General features: G+C 37.8%; 1 protein-coding gene across 3 annotated transcripts; it reads left to right on the top strand.

Moving 5' to 3' along the window:
- The first annotated feature begins 1,349 nt into the window (after positions 1-1,349).
- NIPA2 (NIPA magnesium transporter 2) lies at positions 1,350-26,995 on the top strand. Of its 3 annotated transcripts, XM_027859450.1 has the most exons (7): positions 1,350-1,596; positions 3,639-3,754; positions 18,745-18,974; positions 20,791-20,847; positions 22,399-22,489; positions 23,689-23,849; positions 24,698-26,995. In XM_027859450.1, the coding sequence occupies exons 3-7, from the start codon at positions 18,836-18,838 to the stop codon at positions 25,327-25,329; spliced, it is 1,080 nt and encodes a 359-aa protein (XP_027715251.1). In that variant the 5' UTR covers positions 1,350-1,596; positions 3,639-3,754; positions 18,745-18,835; the 3' UTR covers positions 25,330-26,995. The 3 variants fall into 3 exon arrangements, with proteins under 3 accessions (XP_027715251.1, XP_027715250.1, XP_027715252.1); XM_027859449.1 differs by lacking the exon at positions 3,639-3,754; XM_027859451.1 differs by lacking the exons at positions 3,639-3,754; positions 18,745-18,974.
- The last annotated feature ends 436 nt before the right edge of the window (positions 26,996-27,431 follow it).

Genomic DNA, 27,431 nt, shown 5'->3' with positions numbered 1-27,431 from the left:
GGAAAGAAATGGCCAACTATTCCAATAGTTTTATGAAGAAAAACTTAAAACGGAGTCATGAAGAGTCGGATGTTGAGGTTTAGGGGTGTTAGGCCCCCAAAATCACAACATGGGGGTCCTGTCTGAAAGAATTCGACCCAAGCCTTCTTTCAGCCAAAGATAAGGTTTATTAGAACATCCGTCATATTGGGCAGATTCTTAAGGAGTCTGAACATTAGTGAGCTATTGGCTAGATTTTAAGAATCTGAGGAGTGGCTAAATTGCAAGAATCTGAGCAGTAGCTAGATTTTAAGACTCTAAGCGCCATAATGGAGACAAGATGGACCTTATATACAGAAAGCCTTGGGGGGGGACTAGGAGAGCCAAGTAGTCTTTGAGGTAATAGAATTCCAGGGACCTGGACCACTTGGCAGAGGGAGAATGGAGCCTAGATAGGATTAAGGGTGGGAAGTGGCCTGGGGCCATAAGGAGGTAAGACAATGGAGGGCTAGGCTAGGCTAAGAGTAACAGAATTGGGAGACTGGGTGTAGCCACAATCAAAGGCCAGTTGATGGGATTATAGCCTTAGGGGACCGCCAGAGATTTGGCCATGTGGGAAAGCCTAGATCCCATCCTCATCAGGACATGACTGAAACGACTGACCAAAAAAGGCACATGAGGAAGAGTAATGCAAAAGGCCAGTAAGGTTGGAGCCGAATTGCAAGGGATTTTAGAAACAGAGGAATTTGTGGGTTGTTTTATTTTTCTGTAAAGACAACTGGGTGCTGTCGAAGTGCTTTGAACAGGACAAAGACTTCGTGGGCAACTGAAGCTGAGAAGAGACAGTATGGTACGGCCCGCCCTGAAGCTTTAAATGTTTCTTTTGACCTTACTGCTGGGTGCAGCTTATGTAGTCCAAGTTAGTGGTTTTATTCTCTTCGCGTTCCTTAGATTTTTATCCCGCTTGAAGTACCATAGTTGAAAGCTGCAAAAACAGTTCGTATAAGTGTACACCTCCCACGTGCTTGAGGAAGAGTTCAGAGGTCACGTGGCGGCATCTAACGGCGGTAGAATCCTTACGCCCCAGGCTGCCGCAGCACCGTCAAAGACAAGGCTGAAGCTGGGAAGACCCTTAAGGACTCTCCTTCCCCTAGCCTGGCCCCTCTATCCTATCCTCTTTGGCTTCCTCCTGCTTGGTAGCTCCCTCGAGGCCTACAAAGAACCGCAAATGGCAGCCAAACCGAGTCCCAAAAAATCTGCGGGACAAACCGTAGGAAAGAGGAAGTGGACGTGACACAGGCGCGCATGCGCGACGGGCTACGTTCCGCGTGTTGCGTGCGCGACGTGTGCGCGCGCCGGAGGAGACTCCCGGCTGTGGCTTGCGTCACTCGGCCGGCGCCCTCCCGGAAGCCTTCCCGCTTTCCACTTGCCCGGGGCGGTGGAGGCCTCGGTGGTTTGTCCTTCTCCGAGGCTCTAGTTGAGATTGGCCCACCCTGATGGAGGAGGCAGTGCGCGCGGTGGCTGCCCCGGACCCCAGCAGCTCCGGCTCCACGGTGAAGGAAGAGGGGGAGACTGCGACGGCCCCGGCGGCCCCTATGGGGATGTGAGAAGTCGCAGGTGACTCAGGCGGGGGCCGGGGCCGGGTCAGGGTCAGGGTCAGTGGTCTCCGGCCCTGCTGGCTTCTCCTGTTTCTGCTTTTCTTCAGTCTGAATGGGTCTGGCAGCACTCGACCTGTAGCTTGTCTACTGGTTCAAGGGGTGGATGCGGGGTCCTTCCTGCAAACTCTGGTGGGGAGAAAGGAACGTCTCTGCTTCATTATGGGAAAGAAAAGGGTTTGATAGCTTACATAGGTTCATGTAGAGTATGTACCATACATACATATAGGGAAGTAAAGTTTGACAGATAACTTGTATGTATGCCTACATGCCCTACATGTATGTGTTACTAGACACTTTATAAAATATACGTTACTTATCAAACTAAATGTATCTCATACGACTACTGTTATCTACAACCACATATACTATCTATACATATATGTATGTAAACAAAACTATAACGTTTGCAAAGTGCTTTTCATAAGTTACATTATTTGATTCTCAACCTTGTGAGGTAGGTGTAGTTATTCTCTTATCTTACAGGTGAAATCAATTGATTTACAGGTAGTAAGCTCTTACTGTGTTCTGGCCCTTGGCTAGGCAATGGGGATACAAATAACAAAGAATGAAACCATTCGTACTCACTAGGCACTTACATTCTAATGGATGAGACAAGTACAAATAAAAATGTATATAGAATAAATATAAAGCATATACACGATACTTAAAATTAAGGTAATTTGGGAGTGTGGAGTGAGTAGTTGAGGGAACAGGAAAGGCTTCCTTTTTTGGGGGGGGTGAGGCAATTGGAATTAAGTGACTTGCCCAGGGTCACACAGCTCAGGAAAGGCTTCTTGCAGAAGACAGTTGTCTAAGTGAAGAGGACTCTGAAGTGGAAGTAAAGAGGAAGTGCTTTCTAGGTGGACTGACACTGAGTGACTTTTTCAAGTCTTATTCAGGTCTTCTTGACTCCAAGTCCAGCACTCTGCCCCCTGTGCCACTGTATTCCGAAGCATGCAGGGAGCACCTCCATCAGAACTTCAGCAATTCATTTTAATTCAGACACCTTTCAGGTGCAGAGCACTGTACTAGACTTAAAACGGCACAGCCCCTGCTTACATGTACCTTACAGTCTTGGAGCTGAGAGACAGAAAGTGTTTTGTTTTTTTCCCTTTTTGTGGGGAAGGGGAATTGGGTTTCATGAGGTTAAGTAACCCACCCAGGGTTACACAACCAGTCTGTATACGGCTTTTCTGTAATATATAACGTATGATAAGTGTATAATTTAGCAACTGTAGAATCCAGGAAAGTTTAATGGTAAGATGGTGTCTGAGTGAGACATTAAAGTAGATGTTCAGCTGGTAAAGGGAAGAAAGGGCTTTCCAAGCAAAGAAACGAATCTAACAAAGCCTTTGTGGTGGAGAAACCATGCTTCTTGGGCAGAAGGAAGGAAGTATGTAAAGGTAGGGCAGGGAGCAGTTTGGGATTGAGAGATCATAGATTTGGAGCTGGAATGGACTTGAGTCTGTTGTGTTCAACCTCATCATTTTGGGAATGTGAGAACTGAAATCTAGGGAAGCATCTAAAGTCTTCTGACTGGTGTCAGTGTTCTTTCCCCTGTACTACTCAGCCTCCCTGGAAGCAAAGAATTTGTAGAGGGGAATAATATAAAATAAGGTTGTGGAGATAAGATGGTACCATTTAAAGCCTTTTGTGGGTGACTTTGAATGCTTGGAAATTTGAATTTTATTTAGTAGACTGGAGGGAGCCACTAAAGATGTTTGAGTAGAAAGAAGCTATGTAGAGGGAAAATAAGTCTGGCAATACTATGAAGGATTGAGATTGAAAGAAGGGAGTGTTCAAGTGTAGAGGTACAGATAAAATGACTCTTACAGACCAATGGTGTCAAACTTAAATAAAAATGGGGCCACTAAACCAAACATAAGGATCCCTGTGTTTCATGTTGACTTAGAAAATCATATATTATCAATGTTCCATTGTATATTTCTTTATTTTGAAATATTTCCCAATTACATTTTGATTTGGTTCTGGCCACACTAGGGAAAGTTGCTGCACCATGCTTGACACTTCTGCTGCAGACCAATTAGGTGTCAATAAAGATATGAGGTCAATGGAAAGGGGAGGAGCAGATGTGAAAGAGGTCACAGTAATACCTGGTAAGTTGATGAATATGAAAGATGCGTTTGAGCCACAATATTCTATCTAGCTCCCCTGTCCATAATCATTAGGGTACTACAAACAAAATAGGAAAAAACCAATAGGTTTTTAAAAGTAGGAGTGGCATCCTAATAACTATTATTAATAATAGCAGCTAACATTTTTATAACACTTAACTCTGTGCCAGGCACTGTGCTAAGCGCTTAAGTTGAGATATTACCCAAAAAAAATGAATTTTAGGATTTAGCTTATGAAAAGAAGCATGGTATAGTGGATGGAAACTTGGCCTTGCAATCAGGAGCACCAGACTTAAAGGTCTGCCTCTGACACATACTGGCTATATGCAACTCCTACTTTTAAAAATCTCTAGTAGCTCAATATTTCCTAAAAAGTAAACTTTAGACCCCCTTTTCTGGCATTCTAGCCACTCCACAGTTATAATTTAAACCACTTGAGAGAAAGGTTTGTTTCATTCTTTTTATTTTTACCTCAGTGCTTTGCATGGTGCTTGGCACTCTAGTGCCTGACACATAATAGTCATTGATTGACACTTCCTTGTCTTTCCACCTTTACTTCATCTTACCCTCCAAACACTGTAGGTTTTGGCCAAATAGTATCACTCTTTATGTATATTATTTCATATATTGCATATTATATAATTCATTTATAAGTGCTTTCTAGTTTATAAACCACTTACCTCACCATGACTGTCTTCTCAGCACAAGTTTTACTTGAAATTGGACATATGAGACATTCAGTGACTTCCCTATGGTCACACAGTTATGGATAAGTGGAAGAAACTGATCTTTTGATTCCAAGTTCCGGTGTTGTTTTCATTACATTGTGTTTTATCCATAAGAAAAACATTCAGTATTTATGTACATCATATTAATATTTAGTCATAGGCATTGTGATATGGGGGATAAAGAGCTGGTCTCAAGTCAGAAGGATCTGCCTCTGATAAGAAACTGGCTATGTGATTCTGGGCAAATCGCTTTGCATTAGTAGAAGGCATTTTCTTATTAGGAATTCTCTCCACTAATAAAATCAAAGATCCAGTCAAAAATAATTAGGAAATTTTAAGAAATCCCCAGTTCTTAAAAATTAAAACAATTCCCTTTACTTTTTTCTGGTTTTACTATTTCATTTATTAGACTGCTGATAATTGTGTTTTCTTCAGACCAATTTGTATTTTTCTTGGAGGCTTTGGATGAGGGAGCTTTGACTTTGTTATTATCTTCTGAGAGTGTGTTTTGATCTTCCTTTTCACCATAGTAACTTTCTGTAGTCAGAGTTTTTTTTGTTTTGTTTTTGTTTTTTTTGTTTGCTCATTTTCCCAGTCTATTACTTGACTTTTAACTCTTTTAAAGGAGGGCTTATTCCAGGGTGGAGGGTGCACTGTCCCAAGCTTCAGGGATTTGTGCAGCTGTTTTCAGAGATACTTCTAGGGACCTGTAAGTTTTCAGTTCTTCCATGGTGGTATGATCTAAAGAGAGGTGTTTACTACTTTCTGGCCTGTGCTCTGGTCTGTGAGTGACCACAAGCACTCTTTTCTGCCCTGGAACTTTGAGGAGGGTTCCATGTCCACAAACTCTCCTATGCTAGTGCTCCTCCTTTCCCTGGGACTGCCACCCAGGACTGTGACCAGGATCCCAGTATGGGCAAAGCAAGAGTCCTGCCTCAGTGCTAGCAAAAAGACCCCTGTAGTCTCCTTCTGACCAGTTGTTCGATCCCTTTATTATCTGTGGGCTGAGAGCTCTGGAAACAGCAGCTACCACTGCTGCTGATTCAGTCACTCCCAAGACCTGCTCCTCGTTTGCTGTGGCTGGGACTGTGCTGGCTCAGCCTGTGCTTCTCTCTCACCCTGGTGCAACCGATCTTTCCTGCCAGCCTTCCAAGTTGTCTTGGTCTGGAAAATTGTTCCACTCCGTCTTCTTGTGAATTCTGCTACTCTGTCAGGAGGGATTTGTTTAGCATCATTTTTTTAAAAGGTATTTGGGGGAGAGCTCAGACAAGTCCCCAGCCTGGCTCTGCCTCCCCCCAGACTATTTAAATTTCCTTTTCACCGGTCACTGTGATTGTCACTAGCCAGTTGCATGACATTTGGCTCAAACCCTAATTCCTAGTGCATTTTTGGAGCTCCTAAACCAGATAGCCACCTTCTCACCATCAACCTAATCTTCTGCTACTCTGGACCAGAGACCATGCCCTAAAATTGTGTTTTCTTGTGCAAACCAGCAACCTATTTGAACAGAAATTTGAGAGAACGGTAGAAATATTTTAAAGTAAATTTTTTATTTGCTGTTTGAACATGTTACTATTTAGAATGTAGTATTATTGACAAATCATAGTGGTAGGCACAACTGTCCAAGGTGCATTTCATGATCTTCCAAAGTGCTCTAATCCCCCTACCCTCCTTCCCTCATTTCCCCTAGGAGAGGTGAAGATGACAAGTCTCCAGATAAAGGATCTTAACCTGTAACTTGGGGCCTTGGCTATGGTGACACTTGACTATTTGGTTGCCTGTCAGCTTGGCCTGGTCTCTGTTGAATCTCTTAAAAATAAAAAGTAACTCTGTAATCTGCATCATGTGATTTGCCTTTTGAAGACAGGAAATGAGAGCAGAGCTGTTGTTAGGTACATCAAACAGGAAATCCTATTTTCAAGCTGAATTATAATTAAACTGTACATTAACTTAATGCCTATAGACTTTATCACAATTGGAAACTTGAAATTTTATTGTTGCTCTCCCCTCCCCTTCCCATTAACACAGTTTTACCAGATTAGTCTGCTTATGTCAAATGCCAAATCTGTCTGTAATAAAAAATATATCAGTGTCAACTCTGTCAGGAGGGATACAAAAGAAGTACAAAATGGGGATTCTGAGAGGCTTACAGTCTATCAGACAAGACAGTTACTCATCTGATGTGAATCAGTTCCAAGTATTACATTGTGAGAAATTAAATGCACTAAAAGTTTCCCTGAGAGATCTGTGAGGGGGTGGAATTGTTGGAGGAAGTAGAACTTAGGCTGAGCTGTGAAGGATGAAATGAGTTTTTAAATTATTATTGATGTCTGTTTTTCGTATTACTTTCATTTCCAGGTATCTTTCCCTCTCCCTTACCTAGAGAGTCATCCCTTATAACAGAGAGTAGGAGCTAAGGAAGAGCTAAAGGTGTGGAGAAGAGTAATTCTAATGCCTTCCCTCTGATGATTATTTCATACAGTTTATCCTGTATATATCTTTTTTGCATATTGTCTCCCATTAGATTCTGAACTTCTCGACCACAGGGACTGTCTTTTGCATTTCTTTGTATCCTTAGGACTTAGCATGGTGCCTGGCAATAGTAGGTGCTTAATAAATAGTTATTGACTTACTATTAGGGAATAGGAGAAGGGAACAAGCATTTATTAAGTATATATTATGTGGCAGACACTGTGCTAAGTGCTTTGCAAATATTATCTCATTTTGTCCTCAGAACAATCTTGTGAGGTAGGTGCTATTATTATCCCTATTTTATAGTTGAGGAAATTGAGGCAGGCGCTTTGCTGAGGTCACACAGTTAGTAAGTGCCTAAGGTTGAATTTGAATTCAGGTCTTCCTGACTCCAAGCCAATTGCTCAATCCATGGTATTGCCTATAAGAATAAAGGTGCTGAGTTAAGAATGAATTTGGTTTTGTGGGGCATATGAGAATACCTTCTTGATCCAGGAGAAAGATAGGAAAGATGAGCGTAGGTTATGGAAGCATTGAAAGAAAAGCAGAAGAGTTTGGTAGCTGAGATTTGAGAAGAGGCATGATACAATGAAAGTGATGTTTAGGAATATTGTTGGTCTGGTAGCAGCATAAAAGATTATTTAGAGGTGACAGAGACTAGAGGTAATATAAATCTCTGATAGAATTTAGGTGTCAGGTGTTAAGGGCCTCGATTAAACTGGTAACATTGGAAAGGAAATACTTAACTCAAAAGACATTTTGAAGGAAGAAAAATAGGACTTTGTGACAAATTATATAGAAGGGATTTAGGAGAAGGCAGAATGAAAGGTGACACCGGGATTTCTCGCCTGAAGAAAAGACAGTGATACACTTCTGCTCCAAATAGAGGAGATGGAAAGAGGAAATAATAAATTGGACCAATTTTTCCGGGTCCTTAGCATGAAATACTTGCTTTTATTAAGTTGCTATTTGAAAAATTGTATATAATACCTTTTTTCATACAAAAGATAGTTAAAATTTATTTTTAGTTAATTTTTCCAATCTGTAATTACTGAAGAGTCAATTAACAAGCATTTATTAAGGAATCCTCTGTGCTAGGTACAAAACCTATGAGGTGTAGGTACTGTGGTAGACACTAGAGATAGAAATAGAAAAAAAAAAAACACAAAAAAATAGCAGTCCCTGCACTCGAGGAGTTTACATTGTATCCAAAGAGGTGACATTTGGATATATATAGAATAAATACAGGGTATTCCAAAAGTCTTAGTGCAGTTTTAAGCCTGGGACACCCTATCCAGTGTACTTTAGGCAGAAGGGGCACTAGCTAATGGGAGGGGGGGCAGGTGTTAGGAAGGGCTTCATGTAGAAGGAAATGTTTGAACTTAATCTTAAAGGAAGGGATTTTATGAGTCAGAGGTGAAGAGGGATTGAATTCCAAGAATGGGGAATGAAAGGGATGGAGATGGAGTGCTGTGTGGGAGGGACAAGAAGACCAGTCTAACTGGACCCTAGAGTGCAAGAAGGGGAAGTAGTTGCGAAGTATTTGTATTTTATCCGAAAGCAGAAGTTCTTAACCTGGGGTCTCTGCCTGCTACATACATATTGTGATAACTATGTTTCAGTATAATTTTTGTTTACAATCATTATAATAAAAAGATAATACTGAAGGTATCCATAAAATAAAAAAGGTTAAGAACCCTTGCCCCAGGGGCACTTGAGAACCATTGGAGTTTATTAAATAGACAAGACCTGTGTACTTGAAGAACAGCTCTTTTGCAGCTCTGTGAAGTGGAAAGGCCTTGAAGCTGGGAAATCAGTTAGGAGGTTATTGTGGTAGTTTAGGTGAGAGGTAACAAGGAACTAAACTAAGGTAGTGCCTGAATGGGGATGAATGGATATGAGAGATGTCGTGGAGGTAGGAACAGCAAAATTAGGCAACTGAGTAGAGAAGTGAGGTGAGGGAGAGTGAGGAAGAGCTGGGTTAAAGCCAGCGTTGTAAACCTTGAAAGACAAAGAGGGTGGCAATACTGTCAGCAAAAATACAGAGGTTTGGAAAATGATTTAGGGAGAAAGATAATGATTTCTGTCTTGGATATGTTTAGCTTAACATGTTTATGAGATACGTAGTTTGAAATGTTCTATAGACAATTGGTGATGCAGTTCTGGAGCTCTGGAGAGAAACTGGAATTGGATGTATAGATTTGGGAGTCATCTCTATGGAAATGATTATCCAGAGGCAGGTTAGGGGGCTTAGTGGTTAATGGACTGGCTTGGAGTCAGGAAGACCTGAATTCAAATTTAGCCTCAGACATTTAATAGCAGTGAGACCTTGGGCGAGTCACTTAAACTGTTTATTTCACTTTCCTCCTCTATTAAATGGGCGTTATAACAGCACCTACCTCACAGAGTCGTTGTGAGAATCAAATGAGATAATTATTATAAAGTGCTATAGTATATGCTATGTGATTGTTATATGTCATATATACATATATATAACTATTATTATTGTTATTAATGAAGTCATGGGTGAATGAAAGGGGGGAAAAGCATTTAAATGCTTATTCTCTGCCAAGTACTGTGCAAAACATTACGTATACAAAAATAGAAAATGAGAAAGTCTGTTCTCAAGGAACTTTCAGTTGCAAGTAAGATGGAAAGACCCAGAAATCCTAAGAGTGCATTAACAGGTGAAATAACATTGCCAGGTGGTGTGGAAGGCATAACGACAAGACATTTGGTAAGACCCAGAAGACTTAGGGTGCTATGGTAGGACATATAATAAAATATATTATGCTCTGGTGGTCTTCCATCTCACTAGGAGGCTTTAAATCAATTTTCCTACACCTTTACCACGTCAGGCTGGGCAGCTCGAGCTCCTCTGGGGAAGAGTGCCTAATGGTTCCGGTTCCTCTGCTGAGTTCTTCTTGGACAGACATAGAGATGAAAGACACTGTGCTACAGAGGAAGAGAATATAGAAATAAGAGAATAGGCCCCTGGTAGCCTTAGGGTATAATCACAGATATGATACAGATGATATATCTGATTGTTCTTCATTCTCAAAGAGGACCAAAATGACATCACTATGTTGGAGTCAAGTTACGGTGTGTCCAACTGTGGCTGATCAGACCAATGCCAGCTCAGAAGGCTCCGCCAGGGATCGGGCACAAATAGTCCATACGGACATTTGGGGTGGATTCTGTAAATTTTTGCAGCTCATGTTTATTTTGAGCTACTTCAGTTCTGCTTTACTTATAGAGCACAGCACCTTCTCAGATGAGGGCACTCCATTCTGGGTGGTCCTGTGCCAGTGTCTCCCTTATCACATAATCAATTCCAAAGTTCTTAAGAGAGACCTTGACAGTGTCCTTGTGTCGCTTTTTCTGACCACCATGTGAGCACTTGCCCTCTGTGAGTTCTCCATAAAATAGTCTTTTTGGCAAGCATATGTTTTGCATTCAAACAATGTGGCCAGCCCATCATAATTGCACTCTCTGCAGTAGAGTTTGAGTGCTTGGCAGTTTAGTTTGAGGAAGGATCTCAGTGCCTGGTTGGTATCTTATCCTGCTCGGTGATCTTCAGAATCTTCCTAAGACAGTTCAAATGGAAGCAATTCAGTTTGTTGGCGTGGTGCTGGTATACTGTCCAGGATTCACAGGCATACAATAATGAGGTCAGCCCAGCGGCTCTGTAGATCTTCAGTTTGGTAGTCAGTCTAGTACCTCTTCTCTCCCACGCTTTCCTTTGGAGCCTCTCAAACACTGAGATAGCTTTGGCAATGCATATGTCAACCTCATTATCAATGTGTGCATCCCTGGAAAGTATACTGCCAAGGTAAGTGAACTTATCCACAGCATTCAAAACTTCTCCATTTGCTGTAACTGATGGGTCCACATGTGGATGGTGTGGTGCTGACTGATGGAGAACCTCTGTTTTCTTGGTGTTAATTGTTAGGCCAAAATTAGCACAAGCAGCAGAGAATCAATCCATACTTTGTGCATCTCAGCTTCAGAGACTGCATCGAGTGCACAATCATCTGCAAACAGAAGATCATACATCAACACTCCCTCTGCTTTGGTCTGGGCTTGTAGCCTTTTCAGGTTGAAGAATTTATCATCAGTGTGGTAGCTGACCTTGATGCTGTGTTCATCCTCATTGAAAGCATTTGACAGCATGGCTGAAAACAACACAGCCTTGTTTCACTCCATTGGTGACTGGGAAAGTGCACGCGCATCGTCCATGGTGCAAAACCTGGGCAAGCGTGCCGTCGTGAAATTGATGTACAATACTGATGAACTACTCGGGACAATCACATTTTGACATAATTTTCCATAAGCACTCATGACTAACAGTATCAAAGGCTTTGGTCAGATCTATGAATGTTGTGTATAGACCTCTGTTCTGCTCTTGGCAATTCTCCTGGAGTTGTTGGGTAACATACAACATTCCTCGGCCCTTTCTGAAGCCACACTGGTTCTCAGGTAGATGATCTTCCAGGTGAAGGATCAGCCTATTAAGGAGGACTCTGGCAAGAATCTTGCCAGCATTGACTGAGAGAGAGACCCCCCCCCCCCCGTGATTGTCACAGGACAATCTATTTCTTTTTCCTTTATGGAGATGGACAGTAGAAGCATCCTTGAACTCCTAGGGGATAACCTCCTTTTGCCATATAACCTGGAAAATTTCAGTCAGCTTTTGTATGAGCAGTGGACCTCCCTCACCTTGGAAATTTCATCTGGAATAGAATCAGTACCAGGTGCTTTGCCACAGGAGAGGAGCGTAATGGCATTCAAAACCTCTTCTTCAGTTGGAAATTTATCTAGAGAGGGATTGAGTTCAACCTGAGTATGGCCAGTGGTTTCAGCATTGATTGATGATGGTCTGTTGAGAACACTATGGAAGTGTTCAGCCCATCTCTTTAGGTGAGAGGTGGATCAGATGGACACCAAAGGTGGAAAGCAGCCCTCATCCAGAGGTAATACTTCCCCCTGAACACACCCTACACCCCAATACAAATGAAGAGTCAGAAAGGAGACTGATAGACAGGCAGGAGAACAAGCAGAGAGGAATGTCACCAGTACTCAGAAGAGAGTTTATTTAGAAGGAGAGTGAATGTCAAGTGCTGCAGAAAAGTCAAGAAGTTCTTGACTTGGGAAAGTTGGCCATCCTAAATGTACTATGTTGGTACGTTGTTTTCTCAGTAGAGACCTATTTCAGAATCCTAATTATGATCAGTAGGTTATTGTGTGAGCTTAAACATAATAAAAGATCATATTTTCTAAAGTAGGGATTCTTAATATTTTTTGTGTCAGTCCTCTTTGGTGGTCTGGTTAAATTTATGCATCCCTTTTCAGAATACTGTTTTTTAAATGTATGAAATAAAATTCACAAGATTACAAAGGAAACCAATTATATTTACGTAGAATTTTATCAAAGTTTATAGACCCCAGGTTAAAAACCCCAGATTTTTTCATTAAAATAAATTAGTAGGATAACATTTTCATTATGTTATTGTTTAGTATGTTGCCTCTAAGAACTTAGTGTGACTTAGTGGAAAGAGCACTGGAACTGGAATCAGAAAACCTGGGTTCAAATCCTAGACGTCTCTTAGCTATGTGACTGTGACAAGATATCTTAACTTCACAAAGTCTTCATTTCCTCATATGTGAAAGGGAGATAAATGATACTTAAATTGCTTACCTGGCAGGGCTTTTAAGAGGATCAAATGAAATAAGATCAATAATGCAGTTCACACAATGTAAAGCATTGCCTAAAATGTTAGCTCTATACATACACTAAGCAGCTGGTTACCATCAACTAATAGAAAGGATAAACAGAATTTATTTTTTGTCTTACATGTAGTTTCATGACCTGAATGATATTTTGAGTATATTGTATGTGTTCATCTGATTTCTAAATCATGCCTGGTTTATAATTGAGTGATTCTAGTTGATATAATGAACCTGTTAGCCAAAAACCACAAACCTAATTTAGATTTTTTCCCTAGTGTTTTATGGTTGCAAAATGTGTAAAAGTTAGGCACAAATGAAAGCTTTTCTTTTCTTTTTCTTTTTTTTTTTTTGATAGATTTGGTAGGTTTCCGTAGACAGAAAGAATCTCGCTTCTGCTTTTATACTCTTGTCAGTATAACAGCCATCAGACTCTGGGTAATTCTTTTCCTCCAAGGCCATCGTTAGCAATTCCTTTATCCCTGGCTGGGCAGTCATTATGGGGCTGCTCTGAATTCTTTTTTGGGAAGGGGTAGGAGGAGGTATAATGTTATGAAGTTCCATATTCTTCCATCGCTTCTTTTCAGGAGCAGCTTTCACTTGAGTAAATAACACTTTTAATTACCATTCAATATTTATTTTCTGGTCAAGGTAGATCTAGATTTACTCTTGCTTCCCCAATTTTCTTGCTTTTCCATGTAAGAAAATGTCTAAGAGAAAAGTAGGATAGTAGCTAAAGAAGATGTAAATATATAATGCCATTTCCCCCTCTCTGGCTCTTTCTAATTTAGTGGAAATGAATAATTCTTGAATTTAGTGATGGATGGCTGTTCTGTTTTTAGAAGCTTGACGTGACAGAATGATTTGTATTAGTTTGTTTAGTTTTAAAATGTGATGTTATCTGTGTTTTCTTGAAAATGACTATTCTGTGTTCAGAGGGAATGTTTTTAAACATTTTGTTTATACACACATATTTGGGATATACTTTACGTGTAAAGTAAAATTTTCTTAGGGTGAGTGTTGTGTAAAATTATTTTAAGATAGGGCTAGCTCAGGATAAATATAGAAGTATCTCTGATAGCAAAGAAGATAAATTCTAAAACGTTTTGTTAAAAACTATGTTGCTTCAGTAAGAGTAAGAAAGTTTGTTATGTCTTTATCTCTGTGCTTTCTGTGTATGTGGTTATGATATAGAAATCATTAAGTATTAGGTAAATAATGTTCAACATTGCAGAAAAGAGAAAGTGTGTACCTGGAAGTCTTGAGGCAGAGGGAAATACATATTATGTATTTTAATCAAAGTGTGATCAGTCTGCCAACAAGTATCAATTATTTATATCAAGTCTGCCTCTGAGGGAAAGAAAGTAAAGTAGGAAGTCACTGTTTGCCTGAATTTGAGAGATGAGTTGGAGGTGAGAAAAGTTACAGAAATTAAAGGCAGAAGATTCAGAAGAAAAAACTTGAGGTTTTACAGTTTTGCCAAGAGTTGGCCCTATTTATTCGACAGCAGCAGACTTGAAATGGGAGTGATTACTGTTGACTTATTGCTGTTGAATTGGGGGATTCAGAGAAAGCTTGGAAGCTTGGAGAATTATCATTTGAACTGATCCTTGAAGTATGAGAAGCATTTCAGCAGACACATGCATGCGAGTGTGTGTGTGGGGGGGGGGGCATGTGGTATAGTGTGAGAAACATGGTGTAATAGAAAGCAGTGGTATATTTAAACACTTCAAATAACTTAGTTTGGCTTTAGCACCTGATAGGTTGGGGTTGCTAGCAAGAAAATGAAAAAATAGATCAGTGGGACATAGGGATTCAAGGATTAAATCCAAATACATCTGTAAGTTTAGGTTATAATCAAAGTTGGTGAGATTAAACAATGGGGAAAAGAATTATCATATAATAAATGCTCTCAGCAAAATTGGATTTTAGCACAGAGGAAAATAAATGTGGACCCTGTAAAATTTTTGTACCTTATATAACAGTAAACTGCATATAGGTTAATTAGTTTCAAATTTTTTTGAAATGAGCTATGAGGAAAGGTCCAGACCTATCAAACTCAGAAATAGGGGTCACTAATCTACACATAAGGATCCCTGCCAGCTCTGCATATTAGTTTTAAAATGTAATTTTATTGCATTGTATTTTATTGTATTTTTATTTTGTTAAATATTTCCCAAGTACATTTTAATCTGGTTCAGACTATTGCAAGGCCCATGTACTTAAGTATTTGACACCTCTGGTGTAGGGAACTCTGGTGAGGAAAGGCCTTTTACCAATGCAATTCAGCAGCTGGTCAGTTTTAGTGTTAGGGAATTGCCTAATGAATGGGAGGTTTTAAATAGTTTTGAAAACCATAAAATATATAATAAAGTGAAATAGCATATTTGTCACAGATATGCAGGGGACATCCTGCCTATGAAAGTACAGCCAAAACCTGCCTGCTGTTACTAGTTCTCAGGAAACATGACATTAAGTGAAAGGAATATGAGGGCAAACAGTTCCACTGTTCTTATGAGTAATAATAGTAGTAATATCGACATTGAGAAACTAGTGGTTGGTTTATGTCATTTCATCCCTGTAATAGAAGAAATGATGTGGAACACAGTTTGTCATTTTGTAATAAAAATTTTTAATTGCACAGTGAATAGCAGTAAAACTAAAATAAAAAGAAACCATGAGGAAACTGTTGATACTCATTATGAAAGATTTCAAGATTTACAAGGGATAAATATCAAATTTATATGGATAGTATTAGTATCCATTGGCCAGAACATTTGGGAAAAGGTTCAACTTCACTAATAAATAAAAATTATAATGGAGGTAACTCACACCAATTAAATTATCAAATATAAATAAAAATAAGACAACTTTGCAACTCTGGGAAAAACAGGTACATTTATACCTTGCTGAGGGCAATACGTTTTGGTGCCATTTTTCAGTAGTTCAATATGACAGTGTACTCAAGGGTTGGTTGATATTAAACCCCACGATGCCAAGTATGACCTATTGAAATAAAGGGGGGGGGGGCAGCTAGGTGGCACAGTGGATAGAGCACTGGCCCTGAAGTCAGGAGGACCTGAGTGCAAATATGACCTCAGACCAAACACTTGACAGTTACTAGCTGTGTGACCCTGGGCGAGTCACTTAACCCCAATAGCCTTAAAAAAATAAAGAAATAAAGAGGGGGAAAAAAGGTTTCTCTGTTCAAAGAGCTTTAAGGCTGTGCCATATTTCAAAATTGGCAATAACCCAAATGCCTAATAGCTAGGGAATGACTAAGAAACATGTGGTTTGTTGATATAAATATAATGCTAATTTTATTATAAAGATTGACAGATATGAAGACTACTAAGAATATTTAAAAGCTTATGTAAAATAGTGCAGAGTGGAAAAAATAGTACTCAGTACTTTGTAGCTATTCAGTGTATAGAAAGCATTGTGTAAAAAAAAAATTATAAATTGCTGTTTATTTCTACTAATTTATTTTTTTTAATTGTAGTAGTACCATGAACAAAAAAATGATAAGAGTTAGAGAAAGTGAATGGGCTTGTTGATTATCTCAGGCTGAAGGAAACAGAAGAGAGGGTCAGCTGATGAACCAATAAAGATTAGAGGAGATGTGTGGTGGTCGCCAAGTGCTTCTGGAATAGGCACAGAGATATAAATTGAAACTAAAAGCCTCAAGAATTATCAGAAAGCTGGATGGCAATACAGTAAGCTATGTGCCCCATAAGGGAGTAAAAAGGAAAACTGAACTTTCCACAAACCTATTTGTCTTCCTCCATTCCCACTCTCTTGTAATTTTTCTAGCACAACTATAAGTAACCTGTAGACATGTTGAAGTCTTACCCTCTTACTTTCTATACCTCTTTCCTTTTGGTATTCGTTGCTAGTGCCATCCATTAATCTAGAAGGGGACTTAAGAGGTCATTTAGCTCAGTCTTCTTATTTTACAGATGAGGAAAACTGAGGCCATGAGAAGTTATGGGACTTGCCTGTGATCATTTGGTGGCAAGCTGGGATTTGAACAGGTTCTTGATAAAACCAGTGCTCTTTACATTGTGCCAAGCTATCTTAACACTACCCTTCCTCTTTGTGAATTATTCAAGACAGTAGAAAAGCAGTCTGGATAAAGTTATTTATACTGGTGTGACTATAGATTTATTAATTCCAGAGGGTATTTACATTTTAAAAAAAGAGTTTGTTATTCCATGTGCATCTTTAATTGTAGAATGTTCCTGGGCCTTTTTGAAAGGTTTCTCTTAAAATTGCCCCCATCCTGGAACATGAAGAACTGCAGTTTGGCCCCAAATCTGAAAGCTCTCCTGTGCCTGATGGTATCTTTGTCCCAGACACAGAGATTCTATCATACTTCTGTGACCTTGGACAAGTCACTTTCCTGCTCTGGGCCTCACTTTCCTCTTTGTTGTCCCTTCTGCTTTTTTGTCTTTTTACTTTGATTATCTTAAGAGAGACCTTGAGAGTGTCCTTGTATCGATTCTTCTGACCACCATGTGAACACTTGCTTTGTGTAAGTTCTCCATAAAATAGTCTCTTTGGCAAGCGTATGTTTTGCATTCGAACAGCGTGGCCAACCCATCATAATTGCGCTCTCTGAAGCAGAGTTTGAATGCTTGACAGTTTAGTTTTAAGGAAGGACCTCAGTGGCTGGTTTATTATCCTGCCAGGTGATCTTCAGAATCTTCCTAAGACCATTCAAATGGAAGCGATTCAGTTTCCTAGCATGGCGCTGGTATTCTGTCCAGGATTCATAGGCATACAACATTGAGGTCAGCCCAGCAGCTCTGTAGACTTTCAGTTTGGTAGTACATCTAATACCTTTTCTTTCCTATACTTTCCTTTGGAGCTTCCCAAACACTGAGCTAGCTCTGTGTGTCAACATCATTATCAATGTGTACATCCCTGAAAAGTACACTACCAAGGTAAGTAAACTTAGCCAGTTGTGTGACATGGGAGACTCTGGCACAGGACCACTCATATCAGAGAAGATGCTGTACTCTATGAGCAAAGAAAATTGAAGCAGCTCAAAGGAAATGCAGGATGCACAAATTTAGAGAATCCACCCCAAATATTCACACAGATTATTTGTGCCCAACCTGTGGTAGAGCATTCCGAGCTTGTATTGGTTTGATCAGCCATAGTTGGACACACTGAAACTTGACTCTAGCACAGTGATGTCATCTTGGTCCTCTTCGAGAACAAAGGACAGCAATCAACCAACCAACTTTGATTATGCTTCTCTGAGACCACTCTGCCACTTCGTATTTCATTGGTATTCAGTATCAGTATAAGAATATTAATTAGCTGGCTTTCTATGAATCCTTGAGTAATAGCATTAATACTTTTATTTCCATTTACATTTTGGGTTATCACCCATTCTCTAAGTTTGAAGAGCATTTATAATCAGTATTTAACATTGTATTCTAATAAATAGCTTTACTTAAACATTACCCACAAAAACTATATGTAACTATTGCTATAGATACTCATTAAATTCCCTTTTTGTAGGCTAAATTTCCATTCGTAATGAGCTTGCTTTCATTTTTCTCAATAAAAGCAGACATATAATGTTATAAAAATGAAGAAAAGTGAAGCATGGTGGCTTTTGCCTATAATCTCAGAGTTCTGGGAGTCTTTTAAACTCAGGAGTTCTGAGCTGCAGTGGACTAAAACCGACTGTTATCTGCACTAAGTCTGGCACCAATATGGGTGATCTCCTGGGAAAAGGGGCCCATTAGACTGTGGCTGCCTAAGGAGAAGCAAGCTGGTGTAGGTGAGAAAAACTGAGTTGATCAATTGTTCCTGTGCTGATCATTACTGGGCTAAGCCTGTAGATGGCAATTTCAATTCTAGCCTGGGTGAGATAGGAAGCTGTAGTCTCTAGAAAAAAGAAAAGACCTTTCCTTTAGGATAAAAGAGGGTGTAGAATTTCTGTTGTTGAATATTTTTTAAGTATCATGTTTTTGGTTTGGCTATGTTTGTAATAATTTGTTTAAAATTTTTTTTCCTGTTTGTGTTTAGAATTGAAGATTGTGTCTCCTGGCCTCTAGTCTAGCAGTTTCTCTGTTCTGTGATCAATGTGACTCCCTTGAACACTTCATTAGTTAACGAGATGAGCCAGGATCGTGGAAAATATGACTTTTATATTGGTCTGGGATTGGCTATGAGCTCCAGCATATTCATTGGAGGAAGCTTCATTTTAAAAAAGAAGGGTCTCTTAAGGCTAGCCAGAAAAGGCTCCATGAGAGCAGGTAGGTTATGTGTGTCTTTTATGCTTTCTATAAAGATTCATTTTCAGTAAAATTATCTTGTAGGTTCGTAGGCTATTTAGTTTACTCCCCTCCCTTCCCTCGGTTTGGAATAGAGTTCTGTATTGCTAACAGAATAAGAGGAATCAGCTTTGTAATGAAACAGATGCCCCCTCCCCCGAAAATGCATTGTCCTCAAGGACAAAAATGTTATCCCTTCCTGCAGCTGCTTGCTTGGTTTCTGCACTTTCCCTTCTCTATAAATTGTGATGTTCCTAAGTACGCAAGACCAAGAGAAGAGTATAAGGAAGGAATTTGTGTCTTTATTAAAATGGCTTTGCTAATCCTCCTAGTAGCGTGATAGGCAGACACAAAACTTTCATTGATATCTGCCTTATTCATTCATGTACCTTTTTTTTTTTTTAAAGCATTGCATAGTTGTTATAGTCATTGTGATATATCAGGGGATTAAGTCAGAAATTTTCATTTCTAAGACACTTGATAACATACTGTTTGTAGGCAGGTGGGAGGGTAGGTAGATGTAGCCAAGTAACATGGTAAGGAGTTATCCAGACTACTCCAGGAATTTGTGTTTGACTCTGTGCTAGTTTTTTACATCAGTGGCTTGAATAAAGGCATAGATGGTTTGTTTATCAAATTTGCAGATGATCTGGGGGGGATAGTCAGAATCCAAAAAATATTGATAGCTGTTAAACGGTTGAGCCTAATAAGATGAAATGCATTAGGGAAAAATGGAAAGTCTTATACTTGAATATAAAATTTTCAGTTTTTCAGGAGGAGCAGGGCAGGGAAAAAGATCTGGGGGGTATTAGTGGACTGCAAGATCAATGAGTCAGCAATATAATATGTGGCCAAAAGAGCGAATGCAAATTTGACTTCATTAAAAGAGTCATAGTTCAAGAATAAGGAATTGATAGCTCTCCTGAACTCTGCCCTCTCTGGAATATTGTATTTCGTTTTGGACGCTACTGTGTAGGAATGACATTGATAAATTGGAGAGCATGCAGTGGAGGGCACCCAGGATGGTGATGGGCTTGAGAATTGGTAGAAGTTGCGGGGGCCAGTTTAGGTTTAATTTCAGGAAAAACTTCCAAATAAGTAGAATTGTCCAGAAGTGGAATAGGCTGCCTCAAGAGGTGCTGGGTTCTACCTCCTTGGAGGCCTTCAAATAGAGATTGGTATGGGGAATCCTTTTGGGTAAGTGTTGATTGGATTAGATGGTCAGTGATTTTTCCTTCCAGTTTTCAAATTCTGTTATTCTGTCAAATTTCCTTACAGATTCGGGTTGTATAAAACTTGACCTATAATCACATTCTCTTAAGTGGTAGCGAAGGTGAGATCTTGTGGAAAAATAGGAGAAAAGAACAAAACTGCCAAAGATGAAGAGAATTGTGATGATAAAAGTGAATAAAAGATTTTTATTTGAATTGAGAGAAGTCTTTTAAAAAGCTTTCATGATGAATACATGTAATATAGACTTTTCCAGTGAATATTTTTATTTCCCTTTTCTGAGAAATGTCATTTTAGAGGCATACTTTAATCCAATATGATAAACATTACTATACACCCTCATTATTCTTTTTTAATATTTCACTCTTATACATATATTTGCCCTATAAATTTGACGATTTTTTTGCATGTTTGTGAAAGAATATTTTGAGGATATGATTCTCCTTAATTATTTAACTTTCCCACGTATTCCCCTTATATTTTTACATATCCTTATTGATTGTGGTTAGAATGTTTAGAGTCTGATGATCTTCCAAAGTTCTAAAAAATACTTTTTCTTCATTTCCAGGTCAAGGTGGCCATGCATATCTTAAAGAGTGGTTATGGTGGGCTGGACTTCTTTCAAGTATGTATTAAATAAAATGACCAGGAAATACTACATTTCTGTATTCAAATGTTAGCACAAATGTGAAAGCAGTTTTATGTAATAAAAAAATTTAATCTATCCTATTTTATTCCAGAATTAAAAGTTTCGAGATAACTGTTAGATTGTTAAATATATATTTTAAAATATTTTATTTTGCCCATCTGTACCAAGCAAATTATTGTTGTTAACATCATTCTCCTCCCTCAGTATGACAGCTGTTATTTGAGAATAATTCCTTTGAAAACTTGATAGCTAGCGTTGTCATTTGTTGTTAAAATATTAGCAGCAGCAGCATTGTTTGGCTCAGAAAAATATACTGCCATTTATTTTTAAGTGGTGGTATATTTTTCTGAACCATCCGGTGCTTATTATTTATTATATTCTGAAAACAAAAAATAATTTGAATTTCATTAGGACATTTTAAAGAAGAAATTAAAAAATAAATCTTTTCTCCTGTGATTCTTTATCACAAATTGAAGTTGATAATAGTTTTCAGGCCTGTTTTTAATTATTTTTAAGGGGCCTTCAAAGAATGGTGATTCTGAATGCTGAAGACACTTGGCACTTAAATTGTTAGCATTCTGTAATTTTTATTGCCCCAAGTTGGAACCGAAAGAAACCTTGAAATACATTTTATTAATGCCTTCTGTCTTTGCAGCAATCACTGGGGGGAAGGGTGTAGGAGGGACTTCAAAACAGACTCTCCTTCCTTCAGATTATACTTTTCCTTGTAAATCCTTCCACTTTACCCCTCCCCCCCCCAAATTCAAATATAATAAAAACACCCAATACAGAGACAATAAATGATGATATAAAACATTAAAATGTGAAAACTAGTTGCTTTATTTAAGCTTCTTCATTTAAAAAAAAAATCCAGTTGAGTATATTACACTATGCCACAGAGATGTCAGACTTACCGGCCTGAAACTTCTGTGAATTATTTAACAAAATAAGTAAAAATACAACAGAGATAATGTTAATTTGTAGTTTTTTAAAGTAAATATATGGTCTGTTTTATCCAGTTGTATTTTAGTTTGAAACCACTATTATATGTTTTGCCCTCTGGTTATGACTAGTAAGATTGTCTTTCATCTCATCTTCTATGTTTAAGAAAAAGTTTATTGTGCCTTAGCTGATTTGCACTATTTGTATTTGTTTCACTGTGGGACCTCTATAATTGAAGTATCTTACTATTACTTTTTGCACCCTAAGTTTCGGCATTAACTTTACATGCTCTCTGTATTATTTCAATTAAGCCCTTTGGTTTTATATAGCTTTTTCTAGTAGTTTGGTGTATTATCCCAGAAAGTTTTCTTTAACAAGGTAATAAGAACTCCCAAAAATTAAATCAGGAAGATATTCAGAATATCTAAGCAGATAAAATAATCCATACATAATATTGCATAAAGCTTAAGAGGTAACTTGTATTAATGCCACATATTAATATAGGATTTCAAAAAAATTCACAATTTTGATCTATAACAGTGAAATTGACACTTAACTTTTTTTTTTTTTAAATTCAACCCACAGTGGGAGCTGGTGAGGTGGCCAACTTTGCTGCTTATGCATTTGCACCAGCCACGTTAGTGACTCCATTAGGAGCTCTTAGTGTTCTTGTGAGGTAAGGAAAATTTTTTTACTTGGTAAGAACAGAAATTTCTTTTTTTTTCTCTTTTCATTTTTTATTAATTTATTTTGATTTATCAATAATCGCTTCCATGTATTTTCGAGTTCAAAATTTTTCTGCTCCTTCCTCCCCACCCTCCCCAAGATGGTGCACAATCTGATATGGGCTATACAAATACATTCCTATTAAACATTTTCACATTAGTGATGTTGTAAGTAAAAGTTAGAACTAATAGGAGGAACTACCAGAAAGAGGAAACAAAGCTCAACAGAAGAAGAAAAAAAAATAGCAAATAGTATGCTTCGATCTGCATTCAAACTCCATAGTTCTTTCTTTGGATGTGGATAGCATTTTCCATCACCAGGCCTTTGGAGATGCCTTAGATCCTTGTATTGCTGGGAAGGGTTAAGTTTATTAATATTAGTCATCGCACAACGTGGCTGTTACTGTGTACAAAGTTCTCTTGGTTCTGCTCACTTCACTCAGCATCAAACCATACAAGTCTTTCCAGGTTTTTCTGAAGTCAGCCTAAGAACAGAAATTTCACATGTAAAATTTGTAGTAGTATTTTCAGGCTCAATTTTATTGTTATCTGGTTTTGTTTATGAATCTTCTATTTGTTAAGTAACAAGTGGGCTTTGGTTGTTACTCTTAAATCACTAATGTTAAGTTAAAAGTCTAGGGGCAGCTAGATGGTGCAGTGGATAGAACACTGGCCCTGGAGTCAGGAGGACCTGAGTTCAAATCCCACCTCAGACACATAATACTTACTAGCTGTGTGACCCTGGGCAAGTCACTTAACCCCAATTGCCTTTTAAAAAAAAAAAAGGTTAAAAGTCTTAGTATGAGCAGAAAGCATTATAAGGGCCCAGTGGAAATCAGCACTTGGTGATTTATAGATTCTATAATCACAAAATTATAAGACTTGTACCAGATTATTCATTTAATTCAGTTCAACAAACATTTTTACTTTTCACAAAGTTAAATAATTCTCTGGAAATATTCTTGACAAGTAGCATTTTGTTTGGAATGAGATCCAAAATTATGGTGTGGTCATTCATTATTTTTTATTAGTTCTCAGCCTTTTCTCCCCCGCTGTTTGAATGGGTATTTGTTTCACATATGCTATAAAGCTAGAAAGAGAAAAGATAAACTAATCATTTTTAATGTCTGGGATTTTTTTTTCTTTATAGTGCCATTCTTTCATCATACTTTCTAAATGAAAGACTTAATCTTCATGGAAAAATTGGATGTTTATTAAGTATTTTAGGGTCTACTGTTATGGTAATTCATGCTCCAAAAGAGGAGGAGATAGAGACCTTAAATGAGATGTCCAATAAGCTGGGTGATCCAGGTAAGAAAGAGATCATGTAAAGTCTCCTTTTGGCATTATTTTTCAAGTTATTCATTTCAGATTTGGGCTTTAACTTTTGGGCAAATTCCGTGCGATTTCTCCTGTTGCTACTTGCTATGACAGTTGCCTCCAGTGCTCCTAGATATCTCAGAAATAGTGTCCTTTGAGCACAAAATTAACTAATTTATATTTTTATGTCATTTTTGTGAAGCTGTTTATATTTAACATTTATGTATTTAATTGCTCCCTCTTTGCTATTTTCTTTTTTTATTGTTGTATTGGTATATATTCTATTACTATGGAGAATGTGTTAGAATAGAGGGGGCTTTCCCAGGCCCAGAAGTAGATCATGTTAGAAGAATGGAATATACAAAGAACTTGAGCTTTGTAACTATTTCTTGTAGGCAAACAAAGTAATCCCTTTACACAAATTGCTCTTTATAAGACTGGATTAGCAGCACAACTGTAACGTAGAATGAGATACACTTTTTTTTTTTTGCTTTCAACAAAAATGTAATAATTTTTCCCCATTGTAGTTAAGTTGAAAGCAGATGTAGAAATTTACTCTTCACTTGAGAGTAATTGGCATTGTGTAGTGGGAAGACTGGCCAGAGAACAGGAGACCCGAGTTCTGGCCTAGCTCTGTTGCGTAATAACTTTGTGACCTGGGGCCAGTCACTTTATCTTGGAGACCTTCAATTTCCTCCTCTGTAAAATAAGCTGAATTACAGTTCTGTAGTCTGAAATTGTTATGCCCCCTTTTTTCCTAGGCTATGTTGCAAAATGCCAGAGGTTTCTCTTAGCACTTAACATTTTTAACTGAATATTACCCTTCTTCTCTCTTTCAGGTTTTGTGGTCTTTGCAACATTGATTGTCATTGTGTCCTTGATATTAATTTTTGTGATAGGACCTCGCCATGGACAAACAAACATACTTGTTTACATAACAATCTGCTCCGTAATTGGAGCATTTTCTGTCTCTTGTGTTAAAGGCCTCGGAATTGCTATTAAAGAACTTTTTGCAGGGAAGCCTGTGCTGAGGCACCCACTGTCCTGGATTCTGCTGCTAAGCCTTATACTCTGTGTAAGTACACAGATCAATTATTTAAACAAGGCCCTGGATATATTTAATACATCCATAGTGACTCCAATATATTATGTATTCTTCACTACATCTGTTTTAACTTGTTCAGCTATTCTTTTTAAAGAGTGGCAAAACATGCCTGTTGATGACATCATTGGCACTTTGAGTGGCTTCCTTACAATCATTGTGGGGATCTTTTTATTGCATGCCTTTAAAGATGTCAATTTTAGTCTAGCAAGTCTGCCTGTGTCTTTTAGAAAAGATGAAAAAGTAGTGAATGGCAATCTGTCCAACTTGTATGAAGTCTTTAATAATGAAGGAAGCTTAGCCTGCGGAAGTGAGCAACAAACTGGTGAAAACATCTCTAGAAGAAATGGAAATCTGATGACTTTTTGAAAATAGATATAATTTTTAAAGACTTAATCTGTAATTGTGTGTGTGTGTGTGTTTTTTTTTGGTTTTTTTTTGCGTTTCTTTTTTGGCTGTAAAATGAGCTTGTCTGAAAATAGAACTTGTCATTTTAAATGCTGTCTAGAGACAATCTTTTTTTAAAATGGTTTCACTAATTTGGACAAGAACAATAATGACTTTACTTTTCATATATATGAAGTATAAGACAATTCACTAAGGTGACCTAAATATGGTTGGTTTGGGTTTCTGTTAACACTGTATAATGGTATGATTTTAAATTTCAAATCTTTCATCAAAAAAAGGAAACAACTTATTGCACTGACAGTTTTAATTATAAAAGTAAAATGCTTTATTTCTTCATTGATGATAAAGATTGAAATGAACACTTGTCATTTACAAAGTGACAATGCATTAACATTTCCTTAGTCTTCTTCCAGTATGTGGAAGAACAAAATATTCCAATATAGTATCCTGTGGATTACACAGTTGTGACTTATGTTGGATGAGTCATGAATTAGTTTATAATTGACATTAATAGATTATGGGAAATGAGAAATATAGTTACTTTAATTTTGAAGTATTTTGAATGAATCTTAAGTTCAGCAAAATGGATAAGAAATAGATTAATTTTTTGGCTCAACTGTAAGGGTGATTTTCTGATATATAGTTTGCCTTGTCAAGTGAATACGGTGTCCCTGTAAAATATTTAGGTATTTATGAATGATTCAGTTACTACTTTGAAAATACTTAATGTACAAATTTGAGGAATTTCTTTAAAATGCAGTTTAACAATTCTTTGCAAAAGTGTTTTCATTCCCTTGTGCCTTGCTGACCTTAAAGCATTATATGAATGTGAGTTATTACCAATAATTTTGCATTTTGTAATATTATTAATGTTGTATTGTAGTACCAGTTATTTTACTCTGGAAGGACTTCTGAAATCCCTTAACCTATTGAAATTTGTGTGGCAGTTTCATTCTCATAGTCAGTTAGAAACTTGAATGTTGTCCAGGATGTAATGAGGATGGGACTTCAGTTTCTAGAGGGTGGAGAAACTTAAAATACATTTGCAAAATTTCCATATAGCAGTTCATATTAGCTCATTTGATATTCATAACAATAGAGTGAGGCCAGTTAGTATACCATACGTGAGGAGAGAGTTACTGGTTAAGTGAGGAAGCCAAGAATGTATCCAGTCTTCTTTTCCCTAAGCCATAAACTGTATTTTTGAAATACTTTTTGAGAAACAAATTGAGAGAAGAAATTACTTTTCCAAAAGCCAAAGGCTGGCAAAACTGATTTAATTACCATCTTTGTCCTAAGATTGTTTGTGTAATTTAGAGACAAATTCTCAGTCTAGTTTCCTGACAACCAAATATATGATCCTGGAATTTAATTCTCTATTTTCTAATGTAAAATATGTAATTATCATCTGTAACAGGTTTTTTGAAACAATAATTTTGCTGGATAATCCTGAAAATAGACAAAAGGGAAAAAATTTGAGTTGAACCTTTTTTTTTCCAAATTGATAACTTTAGAGAATAAGTTTTAGTAAAGTGAATTATTGCTTCTGTCATGTAAATTTTACAAGATTTAGATTTATAATTGTTTAATCAAATGTATCTAGGAATAAATACTGCTATCACTTGAAGAGCCTTCATGAACACTATTCACAAATATCTATGACAATGTTTCTAGGAGTCTTTCGTTTATTTATTTATTTATTTGGGGATCTTTTTTTTTTTTTCCAATTCCAGGTTAAATGGCATAGCAAAAGAAACTACCTGATTTAATATTTATAAATGATACCAGTGTTTAATTTAAAGTTAAAACCCCTCAAATTTACACAGCTATTTAAAAATTACAGCCTCAGAGAACTGAAGAGTTAGAAGAGACCCCAGATACCATCCAGTCTCACCTATATAGGAAAAGAGTCCTCCTTTTACAATGTACCCAATAAGTGGTTATCCAGCTTTGGTTTGAAGACCTGGAGGAAGGGAAGATCATTCACAACAGTACTCAGGCAGTCCATTCCACTTTTGGTTAGCTCCAAGTGTTCAGAATTTTTTCCGGATTATCAAGCCTGA

This window comes from Vombatus ursinus, unplaced genomic scaffold (assembly GCF_900497805.2).
Source record: "Vombatus ursinus unplaced genomic scaffold, bare-nosed wombat genome assembly UNPS02014168.1, whole genome shotgun sequence".
Classification (NCBI taxonomy): domain Eukaryota; kingdom Metazoa; phylum Chordata; class Mammalia; order Diprotodontia; family Vombatidae; genus Vombatus; species Vombatus ursinus.
The sequence above is the reverse complement of the archived record's forward strand: the minus strand, read 5'-3'. Positions and strand labels throughout refer to the sequence as shown.